Source organism: Erpetoichthys calabaricus, chromosome 8, assembly GCF_900747795.2.
Source record: "Erpetoichthys calabaricus chromosome 8, fErpCal1.3, whole genome shotgun sequence".
Classification (NCBI taxonomy): Eukaryota; Metazoa; Chordata; class Cladistia; order Polypteriformes; family Polypteridae; genus Erpetoichthys; species Erpetoichthys calabaricus.
In genome coordinates, this window is record NC_041401.2 from 65,520,820 (window position 1) to 65,542,170 (window position 21,351).

The 21,351-nt window shown below is 37.4% G+C and overlaps 1 protein-coding gene across 1 annotated transcript in view; it reads left to right on the plus strand.

Annotated features, from left to right (window-relative positions):
* smg6 (SMG6 nonsense mediated mRNA decay factor) overlaps positions 1–20,960 on the plus strand; it is a 539,535-nt gene extending 518,575 nt beyond the window's left edge. The window contains exons 17-19 of the mRNA XM_028806651.2: positions 17,261–17,472; positions 17,565–17,646; positions 17,978–20,960. Coding sequence (XP_028662484.1) covers positions 17,261–17,472; positions 17,565–17,646; positions 17,978–18,108 — 425 coding nt within the window. The 3' untranslated portion in view covers positions 18,109–20,960. The remainder of the gene's footprint in view (positions 1–17,260; positions 17,473–17,564; positions 17,647–17,977) is intronic.
* Positions 20,961–21,351: the final 391 nt, after the last annotated feature.

The window sequence follows — 21,351 nt, forward strand, 5'->3', positions numbered from 1 at the left end:
TAAAAATCTAACAAATACCAAAAAGCAAACAAACACTTATCATCAGAATATCAACACTGTATTTTGTAATAAAGTACAAAAAGAAATGCAAACACAAATAACACATAATTTCAGTTCACAAATAGGTGTTTGATAACAAAAGTAGTGCAGTTTGTATCGGATCAAATCATCTTAGCAGTTCAACAAACAGTTCAGAAACACAAAATCAAGTAACATTGGAGTTTTTTTAATCAGATTTCAATAACACACAAACATATCTCTTTAGCAGTCCAACATTAATGCAAAGATCAGTTTAAGTAACACTTGCACATCTTATCAATTCAAGTAACACTTCTATAACAGAAACTTGGGCAAAAAAAATAACTAATGTAAAGTAACATTATAAATCTCATTATAATCACTAGCTAACAATATGTTATGCTGCTTATTATACACTATTTCTGTCATTTAGATCTTTAATAATTATATGCTTCCTATGCCCTAGCTTACTACTGCATTATTGCCAGGTGATGAAGTGTCATTTATGAAGTCCAGTGCTCAGGAAAATAAATGACTGTAGAATGCTGCAATTAACCAATGAGAGCTAACAAAAGTAATTACAACTTACAATGCTGTCTTAACAACCTTTCCGTAGAAAACTTCCATCTTAGATGCTTCCTGCATAGCTCTCTCTTGAGCTGCTATGATATGCCATTTCACATTTGCAGGTGCATCTCAATAAATTAGAATATCATCAAAAAGTTAATGTATTTCAGTAATTCAATTTAAAAACTGAAGCTCATATATAGATGCATTACACACAGAGTGATATATTTCAAGCATCTATTTCTTTTCATTTTGCTGATTATGGCTTATAGCGAATGAAAACCCAAAATTCAGTATCTCAGAAAATTATATTGTGAAAAAGTTCAATATTGTAGACTCAATAGTGTCACACTGCAAAGGTGTCCTGAACCTTTAAATGGTATCCCAGTCTGGTTCAGTAGGCCACACAGTCATGGGGAAGACTGCTGACTTGACAGTTGTCCAGAAGACAGTCATTGACACCCTCCACAAGGGGAGGGTAAGCCACAAAAGGTCATTCATAAAGAAGCTGGCTGTTCACACAGTGCTGTATCCAATCATATTTATGGAAAGTTGATTGGAAGGAAAAATGTGACAGATAAAGGTGCACAAGCAACAGGGATAACCACAGCCTTAAGAGATGCTACTCTGCTGGGCCCTTGAGCAAGGCCTTTAACCTTCAATTGCTCCAGGGGCGCTGTACAATGGCTGACCCTGCGCTCTGACCCCAAGGGGTATGCAAAAAAGATGCATTTCACTGCGTGTTGTCCTGTATAACTATGTATGTGACAAATAAATAAAGAATTATTATTATTAGTATTATTTAAGAGCCACCACACACAGATGTATCCGGGACATGGGCTACAACTGTCGCATTCCTTGTGTCAAGCCACTCCTGAACCAGAGACAACATCAGAAGGGTCTTACCTGGGCTAAGGAGAAAACGGACTGGACTGTTGCTCGGTCTTACCTTGGCTAAGGAGAAAACGGACTGGACTGTTGCTCAGTGGCCCAAAGTCCTCTTTTCAGATGAAAGTCAATTTTGAATTTCATTTGGAAATCAATGTCCCAGTGTCTGGAGGAAGAGTGGAGAGGCACAGAATCCAAGTTGCTTGAGGTCCAATGTGAAGTTTCCACAGTCAGTGATGATTTGGGGAGCCATGACATCTGCTGGTATTGGTCTAAACCCCATAGAGAATCTATGAGATATTGTCAAGAGGAAGATGAGAGACACCAGACCCAACAATGCAGACGAGCTGAGGGTCGCTATCAAAGCATCCTGGGCTTCCATAACACCTCAGCAGTGCCACAGGCCTAACTGAACGCCTCCATGCCACGCGGCCTTGATGTAGTAATTCATGCAAAAGGAGCCCCAACTAAGTATTGAGTGCATACTTGCACATACTTTTCAGTAGACCAACATTTCTGTATTAAAAATCTTTTTTTTTATTGGTCTTATATAATATTCTAATTTTCTGAGATACTGAACTTTGAGTTTTCATTTCCTGTAAGCCATAATCAGCAAAATGAAAAGAAATAAAGGATTGAAATATTATCACTCTGTGTGTAATGAATCTATATAATATACAAGGTTCACTTTTTGAATTGAACTACTGAAATAAATTAGTTTTTTTGATGATATTCTAATTTATTGAGATGTACCTGTCAGAGCCAGGCCTAGAGGTATTTTCACCTGAGGCAGGAGGATACATTTGCACCCCTAGGTATATTGTTTTTTCTTTCTTATACCGGTAAGTATTACATAAAAATAAATAAATAAATGATTTTGAGAACAAAATTAATTTATTATTAAATAAAAAATCACAGAACACAGTACAATAGTAATCCTCTTTAATAAAATCCCTTTGTGCGTCCAGGTGTCCATGTGTGTGTGTCTTCTGGTGAAGTGCGCATGCGCGGGGCACAGTGCGATGCACGATATTACTGTCAGAGAAAGTTATAGGCGTTTTACGGAAATACAAACCAGTATTACTGCGAGAGGAAATTAAAGGTACACAATACAGTGACGCATATTACAGCCACATACAAGCCAGTATTACTGTCAGAGGAGATTAAAGGCATATTACCGATGCGCACGTCTGTATTACTGCCAGAGAAAATTAAAGGTATATTACGGACGTACAAGCCAGTATTACTGTCACAGAAAATTAAAGACACACAATACATGGTGGCTGCCCACGAAGAACGGTCAGCTGAGCAAGTAAACATCAACAAAAGAAAGGCTGAAAGAAAGAAAAATACGACCAGCAAAAAGAATGAGATCAAAGTCCCCCTTGCTATTTAATATAGACTGTTCCTACTAATGTTTATGCACTACTGTTCTAGTGCCTGTTATTGTAACGGGCTAAATGACTAGTAGGAACATAAAATTGCCCATATTAAAAATAAAATCACACCAGCCTTGACAAAAGAAAAACAAAATAAGTATTACACATGAGATGAATTAGAATTACAATTTTTTCAGTAAAATAATTTAATAATAGAGACAAAATAATATCAATAATACTTTAGACAAAACAAAATTTAATATAATTACAATGAATAAATAATTAAATAATTGCTTAATATAAAATATTTTTTTAAAGTTTTACTTTTCTTGCTTTTAGTGAAGCAAATTCATCAATTATTTTGTTTTGTCAATTCCTGTTCGATTGATAAAATTGCCATATTTGACAGTTTTTCTGAGCAAGTGACGATCTTAAATATGTTTTGATAATTTTTAGTTTACTAAAGCTTCTTTCACTAGAAGCTACAGTAACAGGTAGTGTTAGGAATATTCTCAATGCAACTTCTAAATTTGGAAAGGACTGAACTAAACAATATTCATAAATTATTTTTAAAAGAGCTAAACGTGTAGCTGCTTTAAGGTCTGGAATTAATGTCATTGCCTGATTTTTGAAAGTGATTTTTTCTGATAAGAATTCTACAGAATTTATATTGTTTGGATATTTAAGGGATAAATCACAAACTGCTTTTTAACAATTTTCTGTATCTATTGACTTTAATGTTTCACCTCTTAAAAATTCGAAATCGGACGAAATCCCATATAGTTTTTCATATCTTCATCTAAGTTGTGATATTAAAATATCTATTATTCCTTATATCATACGAGGAAACGAGTGTATCAAGCAAGAGCGTCTGATGCAAATTGTCAGTTTGTTTAAAGTATTTGACAAACATTGCAACATACATTTGGCTTTTTTTTTTTTTTATTTTGCATTTTATTTTCATTTTTCATCAATTTGGCACCCTTTCCCATTGTTCACCCGAGGCAAGTGCCTCGTTTGCCTCACCCTTATCCCAGCCCTGGCACCTGTACAGTGTGTACAGAACACAGTATTATTTGTCTTTTGGTTAAATTACACTCATAATTTAGAAGTCCGCAGTCTTTTACATGAGGGATCTGCAGATGAACTAGGCGCTGCCATGTTGATCACTTGAAAGATGGTCAAAACAAGATGCCATATCAACTGACGTATTTAAATAATTGATTGCATCGATTATGTTCATGTGCTCTAATGGCACTAAAGAAATTTACAGAACCTAATTTAAGAGGTTGACATTTTAAATTGACTAAAAGTAAATGGAAGAAGTGAGCGAGTTCTGGGATGGAGCAGGTTCAATCCAACTGAAAACCAGGATGGTAGGCTTCTAGCATATTCCAACCAGCTCCAAACAGATCTCAAGGTAAATAAATTGGTATAATTCCAAATCATATATGGCCACTCCTGTCACATGTCAGTGTTGGATGGGAAGATATTTTGCCATCCCACAGGAATCAAGACAGAAAAAAATGCAACTTCTTGCAATATTTTATGGCGGTAGGAAGTGGAAGTATAGCACTAACAAAATTGAACCAAGGCATGACATTTAATTTAGTAGCAGCCAGTCTAGAACAAAAGGTTAGGATCATGTGACACTATAACTATAGGGAGTCTTTGGCACCCTTAAAACTGTGTTTATAATTTGTTGTATTAATGTGGTGTATACAGGAAGAGGTGTCGCTCCATTGATAAATGACGCAGTTTGCACATGGGAGAGCCAGTGAGGAGAAATATTTAATATTGGAAGAACTGGAATGGAGAAGAGCAGACAATCAATTTTATACCCATACAGGGCTTTGAAAGTACTAAACAAGCTGAGGACATGAGGAAGGTCAGAGGTGGTCTTTCCAATAAACAGCAAAATGTTATCAGCATAAGCAGATATTTTGTGGTGGGTATCATTTTCTATGATGGGAGAAATTAAGTCTGAGTTATGAGTGGCATCCGCCAGAGGCTTAAGAGACAAATTAAACAGTTGGCAAAATGTGGACAGCCTTGCCTGGCATCTTTAAAAATCTTAAAGGTTTGTGATAGTTTCAAATTAATGAGATTGACTATAAATGGCAATGAATAAAGCATTTAGATCATATCAATACAACATGTACTGAAACCAATCTTATGCAAAACTTGCCAGAAAAACTTCCAGTTCATACAATCAAATGCCTTTTCATCATCTAGAGGAAACAGAGCAGGAGTCTATGGAAGATTAAGAGCACCATCAGTGTGCAGGAGACATCTTACATTATCTGCCTCTTGACAAGCAAGATTGAAGCCTGCCCGATCTGTGTGAATTAATTTGAAGATTACATTTTAAAGGAGTTTTGCCAGAAGCTTGGCCAACAACGTTGCATCTCAGTTCATCAGCGAAATTGGGCAATAGCTTGAACAGTCAGGAGACTTTTAACAACAAGGTTGATAGTAGCTGTGCTAATGGATTTGACCAATCCAGTGGTGAAGATAGCAACTTTAAGCATTCAATATTGGGAGGTCTAAAGTTACATCTAAAATGCTAAGAGGACCTCTACCAGCTACCCATCTGAGTCAGGAGCCTTCCTAGCCTGCAGGCCATCTAAAGCCTCCTTAAGTTCAGTCGCAGTAAAAAGAGTATCTAAAGTGGGGGCTTCATCCATGGAAAGTCTGGGGAGGGTTATTTTGGATCAAAAGAAACTTGAATAGGGGATGATTTGGAGTGTTTAGAAAATAACTCAGAATATAATTCCGCAAAGCACTTATTTCATTTGGATTATTAGTAATGTACTCGGCTTTATACCAAATGGAGGTAACACTTTAGATTAAGTACTACAAAAATGTATCTATTACTCTAATTACGCTAATGCAACAAGACCTTAACAAAGCATTCTTTTACTCTTAGTTTTGGTTGTAGCTGCTACTAGGTAAAGCAGGATCAAGCACGAGTCAAACATGTACAAAAAGAAATCTCTCAGTCCAAAAAAGTTTGTTTTAAAAAGGTTTAGTGAAAATTCAAGGTGAACAGTCCACACAAGAATAGAAAAACATTGTTACACACACAGAAAAAGCAAAAAAGGAAAAAAATACTCTTCTTTAAACTTAACTTTTCTTGCTAAACTTATTTTCTTTACTTAAAGATGTTATTTTTCTATGCTTTACTTCACCTTCATTACGCTCTAAACGTACGACGCTGCACGTTCAGTAGAGCACATTACGTTGCATACAACTGGGCATGTTAAGGCACGATTACCTTTCTTATGGCAAGGCAGGTCACTAACTAAGACTAATCTGTAGTCAGAGGGGCAAGAAATACAGTAGTTAGAATATACCAATTCAGTTCAGCTTGTGGGGGTTATAAGAACCTCCCAAACACTATGCACTAATTAATAGGCAAACATTTAACGTAATTAAAAAAATGCTGCTCTCAACTTAACATAACCTAAATAGCTAGCAAATGGCTCTTACAATTGTTATAAAGCATCAATAAAGTGGTTATTCATATCCGTGCAATGCAGAATGTATTATGCTGGTAAAATTGCTTCTGAATATTAAGGATTCACAGTTCTTACAATGAACTATGTAATATTGAACAGATGAGATGTCTCACTTAAGCTACTTTGGATCACTCCAAAGTGAAGTTTCTATAGTAGTCCACACTGCACAGATGAATAGCCACTTTACTGATGCTGCTTTTGGAGCAACCTTTTTGAGTAAACGTGTAATATATGCCTTTCTGCAGTACCTAAACTAAAGTGTTGTCAAGAAGGAAAAAAGGAAAGATAGTAAGGGATGAGAATGTAGTTAGCACAAGGAGCAATTTTCCTTCCACCAAGTTCATTTAGGATATAGCAATATAGACCCTTGCCATCAGAACTTAATCTAAGTATTTTAATTGGGAGGTTGTGTCATACGAAGATGGCCATCCAACATTTTTTGGACTGGACACAAGACAATGCAAATACCTGATAGTGCTTATTCCCAAGACAAAGTACATCTGTGGACAACAGCAGAGTCACCTGTAAGAAGTCAACATCAACCTTGCTGCGCCACAGTTATTTAAGAATACTTTATCTCTTTGTGTTCAGTCTGAGGCTCCAAAATTTCCAAGAGGCTAAAGTAATATAAGACATGAAGTGTAAAAGGAATAAGGAAAAGAAAAAAAATAAATAAAAGTACAGCAATGTGAGAAAACTGTGCTGTGCTTTCCCAAGTCCCCAACACCCTTTACACTCAGTCAGAGCTATAAAAAAATATCTATTCATAATACTTCTATACTTTGTGGAGGTTGGCCCAGACACAGAAAGGCAGACACGTTCATGTCACCCAACACACGTTTTCTTTCCATTATGTACAGTGCTCACAAACCCCACAGTCCCCAAAGTCCTGGCCACACAACACATTGCCTTTCTCTTCAGGCTGCCTTCTTGTCCTCCTTCAACGTCGTCCTACTTCCACCTGACTCTTGTCTCTGTCTGAAGGGAGGCGGCCCCTTTTATACGCACCCGGATGTGCTCCAGGTGCTCCCCGGCAATCTTTCACCAGCACTCCCCAGTGTGGCGGAAGTGCCGGCTGCGCACCCCGGAAGCACTCCAGGTGTCTCCTCTTTTCTTCCCCCCAGCATTTCCAGGTGTGGCGGAAGCGCTGGAGTCCGGCTCCCCCTGGCGGTGACCATGGGCCCCTACAGGGTAGAGCTTCCAAGCTCTGTACCCGTGGCCCCCAAAGCAACCAGGGCGGTCGCCCTCTCGTGCTCTGGAGGAGGCACAAGCCTTCCTCCGGTCCTCCTGGGCGTCCCGGCTGGGTACCACCCCCATCCGGGCACCACAACTTGTATTTTAACTGAGAATTTTTCACAGTGTGTGTGCTACAACTCAGTGAAAAGTGCTGTACAAAAGAAAATAACTGTTTTCACAATCATATAAAAAGTGTTGCTCAGATATATACTGATGTAGGTGCACAACCCCCAAGCTTTTTCCAAGCTGTGTGCTTTAATTTAATTAATAACGCCTGATTTATTTATTTTTTTTTTTAAATATAACAGATGGAACAATAGTACAAATAACACCAAAAACAGTGTGCAGCACCAGGAGAACCAACTGCTGAATACATTGATTAGCACTTCCGGTTGAGAGTACGCTGTGCACGTTTGGCTGCCGCTTCTCACCGGTGTCATTGTATTTGTTTTGTTTTGTCCCGTCGGACTTTTCCACCATTATCTTCTGATTTGTCTGCTCTTTTCGAATTTTACTTACGAATGCCACTGGCGATTGCCTAGATCACACCTGCTTCAGTCCTGCGCGAGCTCTCTTCCTACTCTCCTGTTACTGCCTTTGCGGTGAGTATGAATCAACTCTTGCTTCGTTTGCAGTCGCCAGTCTGAACTGCAAATGTATAGCCTGTCGGCTGTGCTTTTCCTTTTCTAGCTAGTTATGCAGTGAGATTTGGGTTGGCTAACATGTGTAGCTGGAGTTAGCATGGTGTTATGTGGCATTCTGTTACCTTGGTAATGACCACCGGTGTCTGGATATTCTTAAACTGTTCTGTCTCTGGATTGGAGTTGTGCTGTGTGTTGTTATTTCTATTTTTTTTTTTGGGAATGCAGCTCATATATTCTCCATATGAACTTAAAAATCTTGACTGTCATCCACAATTGGTCTCCCAGACTTATATTTTTTGCCAGTCACTTGGAATTACTCGGCATCCTCACTATATTCACCAGTCTAAAAGAGGCCCCTCACTGATCTATGGCTCGGATGCGTCGATTCCAAGTATATTGACATCTCACCGTGTTCACTGACGTAATGCTAGGGCTGTCCAAGGAATAAACATGGCCATCTTCGTCCTCTTCAAGAAGTGTCTACAGCCTGCACTCCCGGCTGTTCCAACGTTAGGCTTGGCCTTTTGAACACTCGCTCCATCACTAACAAGACCTCACTGATTAGTGACCTCATCTCCCAGAAGCAAGTGGACATGTTTCTTCTTACAGAAACTTGGTAACAACCTGGTGACTATTTACATTTAAACTTGCTCTTTCCCCCAGGCTATAGCCACATATCTAAACCCAGGTTAACGGGAAAAGGGGGTGGCCTGGCTGTGGTTTATAGATCTACCTTGACAATGAAGGAGCTCTCCTTTTTTGAAGTCACATCTTTTGAATATATTGCTGTTAAAATGGTTTCCTCCCCTCCTGTACTGCTGTTGTTAGTTTATCACCCTCCCAAATCTGGGGTGAACTTTCTGTCTGAATTTAATGAACTTCTCACTGTAATCTCTTCTCTTTGCCTAACTGTAATTTTACTTGGTGATTTTAATATTCATGTTGATATCAACTGCTCTTTTACAGCTGAATTTATCTCAACTTTGGATTGTTTTGACTTGACACAGCATGTGGATTTCCCCACTCATACTCGGGATCATATTCTTGATTTGCTTTGTTCAAATGGCTTGAATAATATCTCTGTCTCAGGTTCACTCTCTGGTGTTTCTGATCATAAGATTATTGAATGTAACTTTAGCATTATTACCACTACATCTGTCAAGAAAGTCTGTCTCCTATCGCAACAGTAGGTCTGTTAATTCTGATTTGTTTGCTGCTTCCCTTCTGTCTTCGTCTCTTTCTGAATTACATAGTCTTCCCTCTCCTGAAAACATGGATTCCCTTTATAACAGCTGTGTTTCCCAACTGTTAGATAACTTTGCTCTCTTAAGGACTAGGCAGGTTCCAGCCTCCCGCTCCTGTCCCTGGTAACACCAATGAGCTCAGAGCTATGAAAGCCACTAGCCAGCGTCTTGAACAGCTTTATAAGAAAACGGGCCTCATAGTTCGTTCACAGCTTTACACTGAGCACATACTTAAATATAGGGATGCCCTTAACACTGCTCGCTCCAACTATTATTCCTCTGTCATAAGTGGTGCTAAGTCTAGGCCTAGAACTCTTTTTAGAACTGTTAATAAACTCTTCCAACCCCCTCCTCTAGCATGCCCCAATACAGCTGAACATTGTCAGGCTTTCTTACATTTCTTTAATACCAAAATTGATCAAATCTTTCACAGTTTCCCCTCCACACCACAGTCACTCACTCATTCTGATCTGCTATCTCCATCATCAAGACTTGCTTGTTTCTTGCCTGTTGACTCTCTTGCCATCTCTGAACTTATTAATAAGTCTAATGCCTCCTCCTGTCTGCTTGATCCTGCCCCCACTTCTCAGCTTAAGACATGCCCATCCAGCTTGGAGCTTGGAATTAAAAGTTAAACAAACAATACCATGGGTGCACCTGATGCTGGTCCTGCACTTCTGGATGCATACACTGAGGCGGTAGCTCCTGAACACAGTCAATCACAGGAAGAAGGACACAAATATGGGTTGTTCAAATCGACCCAGAGGAAATTGGAGAACCAATAAATACAGCATATTTAAAAAGAAGAGAAGAAGCTTAAGTATTAGCATTCCGTGGTGGAATGCAAAAGTTCAAAGCTCAAAAACAATTAACATCTTCTAAATAGGTACTGTATATTAGAGTCCAAAGCCCCTAAAATGTAGGCAGCCATGACAAAGTTCATAACAGAAAAGTGCCAGTGTGGTGAAAGCTGTCAATGGCTTGGCTGGCATGTTTCAGGTCTTCAGAAATCAGGTGGCCAGAAATGTGACGCAGCTTAAGATGAGCAGAATATAAAGGAAACATGTGTACCTCATATGGCAGTTGCATAGTCTTCCTGGTGGCTACAGTAGTTGGAGTAAACTCTAGGAAGGAATAGGTGGCTGAATGGCATAAGAAAGATTAGGAATTTGCTTTGCTTTTGGCGGTCGTTGTAGTGCAGAATTTTACTATTATCAGCCTTGGGTGAGAAAAGTCTGGGCAGAGAGAGTAAATCCTATGACACCTCTCAATGGATGGATTGAACACATGTAACAAAGAGAACACCATTGACTGCAGCTTTTTCAAAAATTCAATGATGCCCTCCAAATTTTCTTTTATCCCAATAATACATACATTATTTCAACGATTTATGTCCTCCAGTTCAAATAGTTTTGTATTTAATTTTGCAACACAGCCTTCTAAAGACTGAATTTTCTCATCTTGCTGCCCCAAGGAATTTGTTGCAGAGGTCATGTGAGGGTTGGTCTGTTCATCTTTCACCACAGCCAGGACTCTGTGAATTAGAGCCAAGTCCTCTTAAAATTCTGTTGAATCAAGACCCATGTTGCAGCAAGCTGCTCAATAATGAAGGAATTTGTTTTCAAAGAAGACGTCCATTATTTCTGCTCTGACTTCTATCAGCGTGACAGGCTCTGAATGTGGAAACATCTTTGTGGGGCTGGAGGATTCATGTTGCATTTTCCAAGAACAAGATGATGCCCTTCAATTGTAGAATAAGTGTATAGTGTTTAACAAGTCAAGCTGTTTTACTTAGGAGAACAGTGAATGAGGAGGAAAGAAAATGGACTGTGTCTAGAGTCACCAAATCACATGTTCATCTGCAACAGATGTCATCATAGTCTCCTCTCAATCATGACAGTGATAACAAGGTCTCTCCATAGTGAAGTTACTTTCTTGAAAGCAAAGTCGGTAGATCAAGAGGATTGATCCCCTGGGGATAATTTTAGACTGGTGGGCTAAAGGGAGAGCCTTTGAAGATAATCTGATCCTTTTTGTATTTCAATTATGTTGTCTAAATTGTGCCCAAACCTTCCTAGTGGTTCTGCATTTTATCTATACTAGGTGTTCAGACTGTGCTGACCCTTCCCATCTCATCATTACCTTTTTTTTTTTTATTCCCACTATTAATTAGAGTTGAAACAGACTCATTGCAACACTAAAAAAATTGTCAAAGGCTCCAGGATTCACCTCTATCAGGTTTTGAGTTCCATCAGAGCTCAGCTAAGGAAGGCTAGGTCTTCCATCTTTAGGAGGTGCAAGAAGCCGACCTCCAGCCTTTTCTGCTTTACCTTAGTAAAGTAAAACTAAACCTTGAAAGCACTTGCACAACATTTCCTTTCCCCTTGGAAATTCAGGAAGTCGTGGACAATTTTATTTACAGTTCTGTTGTTTCATTTTGGAGGATTTTTTTTGAGACTCTTACTACAGTCAAAGGAAGATGATGGGTGGAGGAGGATTTGAGAGACAGCATGTTGCACAAAACTTGAATTTTTTTTCTTTTTCATAAAATGCAAGGGTTTTGCCTCCAGAGCTGCCACTTCCTATACTGTGCATGGGACCCATTGGAAGTTCACAGACCTCTATAATTCAGGAGCTCTGATGAACAGCCAGTTGGCTTCCATGTTTTTGTCGCATGGTTTACTTGAAATGAGTCGGATAACTCATACCACATCCCCAATTGTAACTATAGTGTAACCAGGCATATCACAAAATCACTGAAGTATAATGCAAAGCAACAACCTCCTCAATGGAGTGGAGTTCTAGAGGTTCACAGCTTGTCTCTATTGAAGTTTTTCCTGTTTCATAAATCGTTAAATTCACATCGTTGACAGTCACCTGTTGTGATTAATTTTCCATTAACAAGAAAAGAGTCAAGTCAACAGCAGTTAGAAGCGCAGAAAAGAAATGGGGGTTTGGGTGTTAAGTGCTCCAGGTGTTGTTGCACTGAGGGCACCTTTGTAAATTTCGCCAAGACACATGCTCTTTTACTCACAATTTAGTTATTGGCTGAATTGTAGAAAAGCACGAAACAAGTAACTTTGACAAACAAAAAGAGCAATTAGCTTAGATTAATTTTTGGTTCATTTTACTGGCAGCTAACATTACTAATTTGGTCAATATCTTATTACTATCTTCTGTCATTGGAGAGACCAAACGAAGTTTAGATAAATTCATATGTGTTGTTGATACATGTTCATATTAAATATTCAGGTTCATTTTGACTCAATATTTACTGCATTAAGTTTATTAAGCCTGTTCAGCAGTAGTATTAGTAGATTTTATTTTATTATTAGTAGTAGTAGCAGAAGTAGTTGTGTTTTATATTTCTATCTTTATTATTAGTGGTAGAGGTAATATTACAATTGTTTCTGTTGTTGTTGTATCATATCACAAGTGATACTGTTGACCATATCTAGTAATAAAGAGCGCATTGATACCCTGGATCATTATTATTATTATTATTAGTAATTAGGCCTTCATTTATTAAAGAAACAAATCAATTGGCTTGTCATTGCCATTAATACTATTGAAGTCCAAATCTGTGGCATTCCCTCTGGATTGCAGCAACCCTTCCAGTTACCAGTTTTTCAGAACTTAAGCTCATCAAGACATAGTTGAGGTCATCCATTGCACAAGAATGTACAGTATAATCAGCTTGGCTATGATCAGCTTCAACTCAGACCTCGCACAGAAACTGTTGTGACTTTGCCAATGCAATGAAGAGACTGAAGAAACCCCTAAACGTTCACTTTCAAGTTTTGATTCTTATAAAAAAAAATGTTTTTGTATTTGATGTTGAAAGGTATAGTTAAGTTTGTGATGTGTCTGTCTTTGTTTATTTATTATGTATTTATACATTTATTATTCAAATTAAAGCTATTAAAAAGAAATTCTAATGTAGTGGATTCTGCCTAGTGCCCCAGTTTGACTAAGGGTGGTACTGCTTGTCTCGGTTAGGTTCTTGCGTGTTATTCTGTGGGCAGCCTCGTAACTTATGGTTACGTTGGGTAATGAACTTACGGTTATATGGAATAGTCTTCCACCCAGCTCTATACTGTGCCCTTGGAATATAGTTAAATCAGTCATTAAGAAATGGAAAGACTATGACACATGTAAATCTGCCCATAGCAGACCATCCATGATCAAAACTGAGTGATTGTGCAAAAAGAAGACTATTGAGGCCACCAAGAAACCTATGATATCTCTGAAGGAGTTACAAGCTACATTGTTTTTGACTGGGGAGACTGTAAATAACAAGTCACAGCTTTATGGGAAGAGCAACAAAGAGTAAGCCACCATTGGAAAAATTTCATTTGACATCTCAGCTAGAGTTTTACAGGAGGCACTTGGGGAAATTCTGAAGTCAGCTAAAAGAAAGTGCTCTGGTATCATAACACCAAAGTTTAACTCTTTGGCCAAGAAATTAAATGTCTTGTTTGCTGTAAGTCAAACACTGCTCAAATACCATTCCCGAGAGGTATGGTGGTGGCAGCACCATCTTGTTTTTTGGATCCTCCTCTGAGGCAGGCCAAACAATCAGGGACTACAAACAAGAGCAGAGATTGATTAACCAGGATGAGCAAGTAAAAAATAATTATTTTTAACGCCACCGATTCAAGGGATATCCAACAAACTCAGGTAAATCATTGCCACTCAAGATGACCTTTAAACCCTTGACCTAAAGTACTTAGGGTTAGAGACTTTGGGAACATGCTCCCCAGCAAGTGGAGGAAGCATTATTGCAACAGGATCCACAAAATGGCATCATGGTAAAATAGAAGTAATTTTTATACTTTGTTAAGATTGTTGAAGCACAAAAACAAATGTCAAATTTGGAATATCTGTGTGTAAAACCTTATACAGTAATTGATATATAGTTGGTCAGAAACCATGCTAAAATTTGCATGGTCGAAAATCAAAAACAATAACAATAATATCCTAGAATGTCAGGGCTTACAATGCGTAACTTTAAATTGCTCACTCCCATTACTGATGGCAGTTCCAACCACTTACACTTTTCATGTGCTGATGACTACTTTCTCTATTTTTGTAATGCTTCTTCTAATACCCCACATATCCTAAATATGATTACTTTTTTTGAACCTATTATCTGGTTATATAATAAACTGGGTGAAATCCTCCCTTATGAATATGCACAGTGATATTTGTTGTTGAGCTGCTTCCCTTGATTATCACTACATACTTGGTTTTGCCGGGCCTCTAAGGGATGATTAAAGTTTCCTCTCTATTTTTCAATTTTAGATTTATGTTATTAAGATTAATGTTGTTCCTCATTTTAATTTTATTCGATCCATATTACCTTTTCATTCTCCCACCAAGAACTAGTAGACAGTTAAATCACTGTTTTCTAACTCTTTATGAAATGACAAAGGAACATTAAACTTACACTCCACTTTAGCAAGATTTAGACAGAGCACAGGAGTGTCTGTCCCTGACCTTAAATTCTACCATTAGGTGTTCACCCTGCATCCTGTCTGACTCTGGTGTTGTCCCCTGTGGCATCCACCTGCATTACTCCTTATGGTATCTAATTTGGCTATCACTCTCTCTTTGTAAGATGTATTATCAATCTTTTTTAAACCAAAATAATCAAGGCTGTATTTAAAAACAGTGATGTCTTAAATATTGATTTAAGGCATCACATTGAGAAATTATTTACCCCTACTATGAAATTACATATCTGTACTCCCATTCTCCACAAACCTGCCCTCACAGTTATCAGTAAGCCATGCAATAATCCTGTCTGGAATCACCGTGACATCCTTCTTCTTGTTCAGTTGTTAGACTAAATGTACCTTATGCGCCAGTGTTTTACTTGGAATTCCTATTAATGCTCAGGAAATGTGACATCATAAAGGATGCCCAAAACATACATTTTAGTTTATTTAGTGGTGTGCTTAATGCTTTTCTTGCTTAATTTTGTATTTTCCTTCATCTTGTTGCCTTGTTAGTTATGACTTTGCTCTTATGTTCTCTTTTGGGATGGGATGAAGCGAAATGGGGGAGATAATGGGCCCCATGTGGATCATGTAGCTGTTTCACTTTTCAACTAACCAGTTCTGAGTTGCTGCAGTATTTGATCAAAAATTGGATAACAGAAAACTGGTTTATTACCTAATTAGCAAATATTTAACAAAGAGTATTTTAAATGGTAATGTATAGGAATTCTATATCATTACACGTTCAGTTACAGGACATTATTAGTTTAAGCACTTCTGCTGGAAGATTTAACTTTAATTCAAGTTCTAATAGTAATCTGTGTGGATTGAATGGCAGTTGTATTTATGGCTTTTTATTAATTTAAATATGCTCATTTTTGAGAATTTTAGTGTAAAAGCAGGAAAAAATTATGACTAGGATTGTATAGAAACAGTATTTAGGATCACAGATCTACTACTTAAATGGTGGTGGTATCAGTCACTAATGCAATATTCTTGCAATAGTTTGAAGATACCAAGGTCCTTTCCTTTTAATTTAAAGACTATAGTTCATGAAATTGTAGGTCTTTCCGAAAAATCAACTAGCCATTTTTAATATCTACCCTATTTAATGCACAACGCAAAAGTTAGGAGAATATAACCTATAACAGACAACATCTTCTGCATTGCTAAAAAAAAAGGATATTACTAATGTCAAAAATTAAAGGTACTCATGGAAGTGTTTAAATTTGACTTCAGTGTTTGATATCTTGGCTCCTGTGAGACATTTTACTTTTCGATGAGCTATGTGATCATCAGTGAAATCCACTTAATTTACAGCATGAGTTAACTTGGTGCTATATACTAAGTATCCGTTCTGGTTGAGTAAAGAATATGGTATAGAGTATAGAAAAATGGTCACTTTTATGGGTGCTATTTGTTTAATCATAGTAAATATAATGAATTGTTATTATTATATCTAATTATTATGACTCGGATGATAATCACATTTTATGGGACATTCTTATAGGCATCTAGAAAATTGCAAAGGTTTCAGAAAACTGTCTATCTTCTGGCTATCGGATTTCTTGTACAGTCTTCCAGTATGGGTATGTTTCCCACCAAATATACCATTAATGAAACAATTTTAGTAATTTGGACAAAGTGATGAAGGCATGAAAAAGGACTTTTATATATAGAAAGGATTGGTAGTTGCACATTCTGGTAATGTAGTGCAGTCGAGATGTGTGAGGTAGAATTCAAATTGCTCTGAAATGCTTTGGTGTTTTTTCGAGTAGTGCTGGGGATTCCTCAAAAGACATTTCTGCTTTGTTAAATTTAGCAAAAGGAATGCTACTTTCACTTTTTAAATTCTTTTAAAACAAAATGACCTTCCTGTGCTGCTCCTCCTCGTTGTTGCTGGAGCTCAGCAATTAAGTGGTTAGCTGAAACTTTTGAGCAGAGCATCATTAAATGCATAGTAAGTTGGTAGAATGTTCTTTAATTAAGGAACACTCCTTAAATGGGAAGCACTCATTCAGTAAGATGTCTAAAAAATGTAAGTAGCACAAACTGATGCCTATGCTGAGAGGTGTTTCTTGAAACTGTTTAAGAATTCTGCAGTACATATGGTGAGAGGTATGGGAGGACATTTACTCTGCAAGTAAATAAACCTTTTTTTATTACAATTACATGTTCATTTTTTGATACCAAACATTATTTCATACAGTGGTATGAATGTAATTTCTAAGTGCTAACGAAGTAACTGCCTTGTTTCATTAGTGATCACTGAGCTCGATGGGTTGGTGAAAGGCCAGGAAACGGAGTACCGCACAGGAAGTCATGCCCGCCAGGTACAGGAACGAGCACGCAAGGCGGTCCACTTCCTAGAGAGCAAGTTTGAAGCCAGGGAACCCTGTTTGAGAGCACTGACCAGTAGAGGAAATGAACTGGAGTCAATTTCATTCCGCAGTGAGGATACCTCAGGACAACAGGTACTTGGAAGGAGGAAAATGCAATGCAGTGTAATGTTCCATTTGCCCCATTGTAAAGGAAAATCATTATCATCTGGTTGTTCTTTTTCTAGGGAAATAATGATGATCTTATTTTGTCCTGTTGTCTCCACTATTGCAAAGACAAAGCCAAGGACTTTATGCCCACTCAGAAAGGTAAGATGTTTGGATAAATGAAAGAAAATGCTTACATCCCATGTCACAATAACGAAGACTACATTAACTGACATTTCTAATTAATAGTCTTCCCAAATGAAGTCTGCCCTAGAAGACATTGCCAACACAAACATTATTTCTTACAGACCTGAATAGTAGACTGCATGAAGATATTCTCATTCAGCAGTCACCCAAATGTAACTCACTTGATGAAGGATATTTTCCATTAGTCAGGTTTACTAATATAGTATTTTAAAGCACCAGATCCATTTCAAATTTAACTGTTTTACTTGGTCGTCTTAATTATTTCTTATTCCATGTCTTATTCCAGATGAGCCAATTCGACTACACAGAGAGGTTGTCTTACTGACAGATGACCGAAACCTGAGAGTAAAGGCACTAACCCGTAATGTGCCAGTCCGGGACATCCCTGCTTTTCTCAAATGGGCCAAAGTAGGCTGAAGAGTGGCCAAGCAAAAAACAGCAATGTGAGGCAAAATGCAAGAAACTAAATTCCTGGGAATGAAATGCTCAAAACGGTGGCAGAAAGAAAGAGATAGGGAGAGAAAAATAAGGTTGTTGGTTTCTAGAAGTGGGTACCTGTCATAGGGTTTTTTGCTGTGATTCTCAGATTAAAAGAGGGCTGAATTGGACTACAGTTTGGATCACAAGCAAATAATGAAGATTTGTGGCCAGAAATCCACACTGATATGTGGATGCAGCCACTGGTCAGTGACCCATAGAAAAGACAGCAGTTTAGGAAAAGAGTATGCTGTGTTTCATGGAGCTAAGGGAAGCAGCAGATCATATCTTTTCAAGTTTTTGTTTCTTTGCTTTTTCCCTTTTTGGTGAAAATATCTGCCACGCCATTAGCAGAATACCTTTTAGAATTTTTTTTTTTCATTCTTAAATACCTTTCACCTTCGTACAGCATCATGTGGTAGAGTGTTTAATGAAATTCGCAAAAGTCTTCTCTGTAACACAGTAAGTAATTTAGGACTACATGACTTGAGGCTAAAATTAACATTAGTGATTATAACTAAACTTGCATTGTATTGACATCCAGATGTGAATGATGGCATGATACTGCAGAGTAGAGGGAAAAAATAAATCAAGAGCCAAAATCTGTTCAACTGATAGTAATGTTTATATACAGCAGAGGTGACAGGATGGTTGATGAAGTTATTTGATGAGCTGAGGAACTAAGGAAAATCTTAATTTTTTTTCAAGTGCAAAATGATAATTTCATTATACATATGTGGGTTTCCTTTGAAATTATTTTTCTTCAGGATAGAAACAAGTGTTCCAAGGGCAGCCTACTGTGTTCCACTACAGTAGGTTCATCTGTAATCGCTCATATTAATTGTAACATGCATATCTAAAGTATTTTTCACCATTATATGTATATTTACCTTGCCCCATCATGCCTATTTTTACACCTTGGTATCATACCTTTCACTGATTTAACCTCATTATCTTAGCTTTGCTTGGTATTATCCAGAATTGTCCATTTTGGCCTGTATTGGATGTTACTTTCCCCATCCTGAATTGAGCCTTTGTTGTAATTACATTGTATTTCCTACCCACCTTCTAACTACTTTTCTTAATTTCTGTCCCAACATACCTACAACATCTATTTAGGCTTGTTTTTTAAGCACGTCATTTCCAGATTTTATCTGCTTTATTTACTGTGTCAGTCAGTTGTATTATGATTTTTTTTTCTCTATTTAAATTTTTGCTATTACACCATTTCAAAATATCCGCACAACATTTGGCCTGAGTTTCCTCAAATGCTGAGCAAAAAAACTGCCAGTGAATAACAGGTTTTTTTTGGCCCTGGCTAAACTGTTAGTGGCAGGCATTTATTAAACACTTGCTCAACCCATCAACAGTGTTACAGGTTTAATATATTGAAAACCTTTCAAGACAACAGAGTAATGTCAGCAGGGTGTATGTTTATTTGAAGGAAATTTTAATGTATTCTGGTTTTATAAAACCCTTCTGGGATAACCAGGTGTTTAAATTAATTTCATTAGGTACCCACAAGCAACACAATAGTTTTCTGTAAAAGCAAAAAAAGTTCATTTTGCCTCCCTGAAAAATATATATGAGACTCTAAAAATGCTGTGATGGTCTCTTTTTTTGTATGATTTTGATGGGCTGATATAGACCCTAATATAGGGGTTTTTTTCCACTGTTTCTGTTTAAGAATAGTGAAGTACAAGCATTTTCGTTTTTTAATCATTTGGAATGATTTTTCAGTTAAAGGTAAAGCGGCGACCATTCCAGCCTCAGTTGCTTATACTGTATTGAGGTTTCAGCAGTAAATGTGATATGCTCACATCTCAACAGGATTCTCAACTGAACCATTTCTTACATGGCTGCAATATTGTCAGTGTTCTTGGAGGTTAAGAAGTTGATTTGCTAATCCTGCTCTTATATTCCACATGCCAAATTGTGCTAGAACATTATTTTCTGCAGTTGCATTATTTGACATTGGCAACCACTGATGCATAGTCTGTCAACTTGAGTAGCAACTGGTTTGTATGTAGGTATGTGACTTTTTCCAAACATTCTTAATGATATTCAACATGTCTAGTTTTAAAACATCTTCTTTGGAGACCTGCATATTCCTAGATTTCTTCACACAATAAGTAACAATCACATAGAATGCCAAAGCTAAAAATATAAAAATTATAATAATTTATTCTTTGACTAACTCTACTTGCCTTTGAACCATGTGTCACGCAGGGGTTCATTTTATTCTTGGGGCAAATCAGATTAATTGTACCCAAGACCTTTGGCATTTACAAGTTTGCATGATGCCCAGTACTAGTAGTAATGAGTCAAGATACCTGGAGCTGACTTAGTCTGTACCCTAGGGTGTGTGGTCTCTTAAAGCAGGACAGCCTGGCTGGTAATTCAAAATGGGCTCATCACTGACTGTCACTCAAGTAAGAATGTAAAACATTTAGCTATATTACCAACAGCAATGCATGCCATTTGACTCTAGTGAAATATTTAAACCTTTGTGTCTAACTTTAAACAGTTAAGTCTTTGTCAGAAGAGAGGCAAACATTTCTCAGTTTTCTAAAAATCTTTGTTCCAAAGGATCTTCAGTGAGCTTGGCTATGTTTTCACTGGTAGAAGGTCTAAGCACTTCTGTAATATAAACAAGAGATAATCAATAGTCAGGGGAAATATGCCTTGTTGCAGTTTCATATGCTCAAAGTTACATGTTGGAACTGTGAACAGTACCAGAAGATTGGTTTGAAAAATAAAAGGAGGAGAGAATGTTATATTGAACTTTCGAATTTTATAATATGGTTTTCTCTTTAAGTATTAGTTCATTTATAAGCAACACTTTCTTTCTTTGACCTTGTGACAAGCCTTGTATGGATACATCTTAATCAAGTTCTTTTTGTACTTTCTTTGTGTGTTTCCTATGTTTTTATTAATATTGGCTCTGAAAAGATTTTCTTTTTTTAGGAGTGGTCTGGAGAACAGCAGTCTTGTAGTGTCACTTCACTCCTTTGACATGAAAGAAGTCTAAATTTGACTTGTGTTGTAGAACTTTTTACCTATACCCAATACACATAATTGAGTATGAATATATGAAAACCAGCATGTTAATCTTTTGGGTCTAGGCACCCTTTTTCCATTTTTCATACTAAGGTATGTGTGCCATGAATATTTTCTCATAGA